Source organism: Cupressus sempervirens, chromosome 4 (assembly GCF_028749045.1).
Source record: "Cupressus sempervirens isolate cs-2001-9-10 chromosome 4, ASM2874904v1, whole genome shotgun sequence".
Taxonomy (NCBI): Eukaryota; Viridiplantae; Streptophyta; class Pinopsida; order Cupressales; family Cupressaceae; genus Cupressus; species Cupressus sempervirens.
Window position 1 is genome coordinate 99,310,768 of NC_143121.1, and position 6,162 is coordinate 99,316,929.

A 6,162-nucleotide genomic window follows, 5' to 3' on the forward strand; every position below is an offset into this window, starting at 1 on the left:
GTTTAATTAATAGAAAATGGATTATTCATCAAAAAAAATTACACCATCTCAACTTCAAACTCATGTAGCTTTTAGCTTGGGGCTTTGATTATGAAAATTTGAAATGAGACACAAAATGACTTGGAGGGAAAAAAGCATCAAGAAGTCCATGAATTATCAGCTTTTCAAAAGTTCAAAATTTAGATGTTTCTTCACCCATATAAACAAAAAAAAAAAAAAAAATCTTGGAGGGGTAAATACAAGTGAAACAAATATAAATTAAAATAGCATCAAGAAAGTATAAACATGATGAAAATAATTAAATGAAAGTTTACTTGAATTATATATGTAAGAAGATTCCACGTTTCAAATTATAAAAGACCCTCTCTATTTAATATTTATTCAAAATCAACAGTAGAAAAGGGCTTAGAGTTATGCAATTTTTTATTGGTAAACGATCGTAGCCTAGATTAATTATTATTATTTGTTGGAAGTAATTATTATTATATGTTAAGTGAAGGTAGATTCAAACCCAAGACCTCCCACATGAGAGGCTCACAAGTTATCGTTGCATTGTAGGCTTTTGCCTATTCCAATGTGCCATATTAACATAGCACAACATAATAGCAAATTACAAACCCAAATATCACCTTCAACAACACTAGTTAGATGTAGAAGATTGCCCCTGCAAAACCAATGTCACATCAACAATCCCCATAATATATGAAAATCAAGGAGAGAAAGTCATTTAAACATTGACTAGTCAACATTAGTTGATTAATTATAATGCCCTTGCAAAACCAATGTCATATACGAAGCTGTTAAGCTTCCCTAGAATCTTTCCTAACATGAAAGATACATAGCCTAGCATTGAGGAAGACTAAACAAGTAAAACCAAGAGAAGTAATGAATTGTGTGCATCAAATACAATATATCTTCTTTCTAGTATAAAAGGCACTAATTCTGTATTAAATAGTATTCCAAACATATCATTATATCTTGAGCTCATCTCATAAGATACCATTACGAGTTACTTTCCACTCAATGTCAGTTCATGGAATCATAATCAACTTTGAACATGTGTGTATAGTGGTATTTTCAACATTAGGTAAATATGCTTATATTCAGTACCCTTCTAATTTAATATTTCTCTTAGAAAAGATAACATGACACATTCTTATGACAAAGATTTAAGAGTGATAGAGAATCTCTATGATAGATAAATATAAGAGATAATTGAATACCATTATTGTAGTCCACAAATATCTGATAAGAAAAGTATTTTAAGATGCATGAAGCACTTACTATGCTCAAATAAACATCCAAATAATCATACTCTACTTATACATCAGTATGCCCATTGTAAATGTAGTATATAAATAAGAACAATCCTGCTCTAAATGAAAGTTTAGTTTGCAAGAACAACTAAACATCATCTCACTACTCTTGCTAGTAGTAGACACCGAAACTGAATCAAAATTCAAAACGTAATGATCACTCAACAGTATTATCGATATAATATAAGAAACACATCGCTTATAGCATTATTACAACTAGGACGACATTGTCAAGAATTCAAGTACCTTTATATCGAACACTTTGATATACACAAACGGGGGTGATCCCAATTTCAAAGGCTCTGTTTGGACTATGGAAGCATCACAAAAGAAAGCTCAAGATTTAATGAGCAAGAGCTTTCTACCATCTATCACAAAAGAACAGTTCTAAGCACATTGTTTTAATACGGATAAATAGATATTAACAACACTACTAGTATTGTAGAGTACACAAAGTTCATCTTCAGTTCACTAAGTTTCTCACCCATCCGACGCGTGACTAGGAAATATAATCAAATAAACAAGATTTTGATGTTCCTGGTAGTATCTTAGACCTTGTTATGATGCGTAATTGGGGAAACCATCGGTTTTTGTATCAGCTACAGAGCACGCATTTAGATTTGGAGTGGGTCATTCAATTGGCGATTGCTAAGGAATGTTTATGTTGGTACCCTCGGTTGGTTTTAGAGTCTTAACAATACGTCCGCAACTAACAAATTCATGGAAACTTAACAATACGTCCGTTGGTTCTAGTCTTTATTACCCAAGAATTCACACTCGCAGACATATAGTTAAAGAAGAAGCGTCAACAACCTCTCTAACATGAAATTTACATAATTCTTTCAGAGCTTCATGAACTGCAACCATTCAATACTCATCTTTATTTGAAATAATGCCAAAAACTCTAAAAGCTATGAGTAAGTAAACAACTAATAATCAGCCATAAAAAAGGAACCTGGAGAAATTCAGAGAGCTCTAATATACCAACAGGGTATTTATAAATTACAAAAGTTCAAATGACTAATAAAAAATGCGATCGTTATTAAAAAAAAATCCCTCTTTTATTTTGTACTAATTGTGAAGAGTCTTTCAATCAAATCAAGTTACAACTTCTAATTATTTTATTAATATTTTAAACAACTTTTCTTCAAGTTATAAAGAGTTACCAAACATACTCAAAGTAATATCTAATGGAATTTTTCATATAGATGTATTTCATATATCAATCCTAGCTTAAATAAATTTTAGGTTGCTACAAAAATATTTTTATATAATTTGATTGAAGAGACGGTTCGTGCTCCAGAAAAATTTGAGCCTTCTTGGTTCTTAACCAGAAAGGCTATATGAAAATTGCTGATCTAACATTTTATTTACATTCATATTTGATTAATGAAAACTTACAATATCAATGATCCACAAATTACAATATAAATGATCCACTAAAAATTTGAACTTGTGGATACCACACAACACCAATTAATCATAATGATGTACCTAATATTACCAATATGCATAATCCAAAGTAAATTTTAAACGGTCCTCCTGGAAACAGCATGAAAGAAATGTGAGCCAGGGAAGTAAACTAGAAGTTGAGACGATCTCTTACAGTAGGAATGGCTACAAGTGGTACCGCTTTTTGTAGAGTTAATCCAAATCTCTCAGACATATCAATACCTGCCTCATTCTCCAGAGGAATGGACCAAGTGAAAGCTTGGAGCAATGATCCCACCACCAAATGAACCAGTCTATGTGCCAGTGGAAGCCCAATGCATATCCTCCTCCCTGCTCCAAATGGTACCAATTCAAAATCCTGGCCTTTGTAGTCAATGTTGAATTCAGAAAATCTATCTGGGTTAAAATTTAAGGCATCTTTCCACGCACCAGGGTCTCTCCCGATGGCCCATACATTAACAAGTACATGCATGTTCTCCGGAACCAAATACCCATTAATCTCACATGACTTATCTGCTCTCCTACAAATGAATGGGGCTAGAGGGTGTAATCTAAACACTTCTTTCACTACTGCTCGAAGATATGGAAGATTTTCTACGTCTGCCTCTTCCATTCTTCTCTCCACACCCACAACACTATCAAGCTCTGCTTGGGCTCTTTTCATCATTGCTGGATTTCTCAGAAGCTCTGCCATTGTCCACTCAATTGTTGCTGAAGTTGTGTCGATCCCTGCAATAAACATGTCCTGACCAAACAAAAATTTGGTAACTGTAAATAATAGTGGCAGAATTATAGAAAAACAAATTTGAAAAGAAACTAATTATCGTTGCACTATTAAATGTAAATAGATCCCTGATTTGTCAGCGCAGATTTCCTTTTCTAGTTTTCTATTATTTTAATTCTTCAAAATTGAATTATATATATACATATTAATTAGACTTATGATGTATGCTTTTGACTTTCGAAGTTTCTCATCAAATTATATGTTCTAGGTAGTCATCAACTCTTCTCTAACTCTGTCCAGAAGTAGGAAACAAAATTGATATGAAATAAATTGGAATACGTTGTTGGTTAAATAGTCTTTTCATTTTTGAAGGTTGCAAATAAATTGAAATATTTATTAAAAAAAGTGGTTCTTAATTTCTATGGTTACAAATAAATAGCAATAATTTATGGAAAAATTGAGGCTCTTAGTTGTTGAGGTTGTAATTCTGAACATGTAGAAAAACTGTGAGTTAGAGATTGTCACAAAACTTGTCCTTCTGTTTCTATACCTATCAATGTTATATTTACTCCAGACTATTGCAATCACTCATTTTTAAGAAGGAAATAATATGTTGAAAAAGTAATTTTCTTTTTATTTTTAATTTTTTTTTTTTATTAATGTTTATATCTGAGATTTTAAAGCAATACACTATTCTAAGGCAAATTATTTACATGCACACACATATAATTTTTCAATTCAAACGAAAGATTAATATAGTTATAATGGTTCATCTAAAAATATTGATCAAATATTATACCATGATGGAATATTAATTTTATGATATTAAATATTTTTATTATAATTAACTCAATTTTTTCTTATAACTATTAAATTTGTTTGTGGTACTCTATTTGATTACACTATAGGGAAAATAATGTCATATGCGACACTTTTTTATATTTATATTCTTTTGAATTGGAACTGCCTACTTCTATTTCATTTTTTGAGTTTTGATAATTTTTCTTTAACTGAACTAGAAAATTCATGGCATCATGGCTCTTTATCAGAAAGATCTATATAAGACCTACTAAAATATTTTAAGAATCCCTAACATATTATCTAAAGACCTAAGATGTTTAAAGATAACCTAAATAATCTAAAGATTGCGCTATTAACCTTTGTTATTTCTGAAATGAATATGAGATTTTTGCATGGACATTTAGAATTAACTCCATGATCTATCATATTCAAATACAATAATAAAGAACAAAATAAGAAAAAATATGCACTCCTCTTTATACATTATTTCAACCCAATAATAAAAATGTGATCTAAAAAATCTGACACGCACTTTAGAAAAGCATAATTATACACCTGAGATTTTCCTACAGATGAAACTAACTATTATAACGAATATGGCTTACCATCATTAGTGCTTTGATGTTCTCCAGAGTAAGTTGTGTGTCATCTTCTCTCAAATCCAACAGTACATCAAGAAAATCCTTCACTTCATTACTTTTGAGTTGTAAGCCAACTCTTCGTGCTAGTCTGTCCTCAATGAGTATATTGAACATGCTATCAAAGCGGTGGGCCAAACTGTTGGCTTTAGCATTCAGTCCCTGGAGATCAAATCTCGCCAGAAGAGGAATAAAGTCGGATATATTAGGAAGCCCTAACAACTCGAGAGCTTCTCGTACCATACTCCTAAACTCTGCAGCTTGTGCAGAGCCTGTCTCAAACAACTTTTTACCACAAATCATCTTACCCATTATGCTAAGAGAAATCATAAACGTTCTTTCCCCTATATTGACACTATTTCCCTGTCTAAAATCCTCCATGATTTCATCAATAGTCCTAAACACCTCATCTCTTCTCAAATGCTGTAGGGCATCAAGTCTTTTGGCACTAAAGATCTCTGTGTTGCAGATCTTTCTAAGCAAACGCCATTGAGAGCCATAAGGACTCCATATTAGACTTGTGCCTTGGTAGGAAAGAATACTTGCAGCCATATTGACTGCCCTGCTTGAAATGTCATTGCTCCTCAGTACTTCTCTTGCGACGGATGCAGATGAAACAATAATTTTTTTCTGAACACCCAATTTGATGCCCATGAGAGGCCCATATTTCTGTGCATGGTGGAAAAGAGATTGGTGGGGTTTGTCCCCAACCTGAAAAATGTTTCCAACGATTGGCCATCCAGAAGGACCTGGTGGTAAGGGTAATGATAAACTCCTCTTACTCTTCCTTTTCAGGAAAATGATGAATATAAGAAGAAGAACTCCTGCAGCTAAGGAGCATGATGATGCAACAGTGATTGAATCCATGATTATCTCGTAGCAGGTAAGTTTTCAGTGAACTTGTGTTCATGTGAGCCAGAAAGCTTGCAATGAACTTGTGTGCTCAAATGGCTATAAAGGCATTCAATTAATGCGCCATTTACCCTTCAAGAGATGTACCCGGAACCCTAAATTTTCAAGTGTACATCGTTGACATTTATAAAATAAAAAATATTACCGTGCACGTCTTTCATATCCAATAAAACCAAAAAATATTATCTTATCTGAAAAGATTACAATAAGAAAACTTCTAAAAGGATATAATGAATTATTGGAATTTAGATTTCTTTTAGTAGTTTATATGTAATGTTTTATTAATCAACCATCTATTTATTGAGTTGGTTCTTGACTG

At 32.3% G+C, this 6,162-nt stretch overlaps 1 protein-coding gene across 1 annotated transcript; it reads right to left on the reverse strand.

Moving 5' to 3' along the window:
* Positions 1-2,898: 2,898 nt before the first annotated feature.
* Positions 2,899-5,813, reverse strand: LOC149560120 (flavonoid 3'-monooxygenase-like). The gene is made up of 2 exons (XM_089823547.1): positions 4,899-5,813; positions 2,899-3,513 (listed from the first exon to the last, which is right to left on the reverse strand). Exons 1-2 carry the CDS (start codon positions 5,796-5,798, stop codon positions 2,899-2,901), a joined length of 1,515 nt encoding a protein of 504 aa, XP_089679673.1. The 5' UTR covers positions 5,799-5,813.
* Between the last annotated feature and the right edge of the window lie 349 nt (positions 5,814-6,162).

Excerpts from the sequence above, each read along its gene's own strand:
- LOC149560120 (XM_089823547.1), bottom strand. The coding sequence starts at position 5,798 with ATGGATTCAATCACTGTTGCATCATCATGCTCCTTAGCTGCAGGAGTT. Across the intron at positions 3,514-4,898 it reads ACATCAAAGCACTAATGATG|GACATGTTTATTGCAGGGAT; the intron begins GTAAGCCATATT and ends TTGTTTGGTCAG.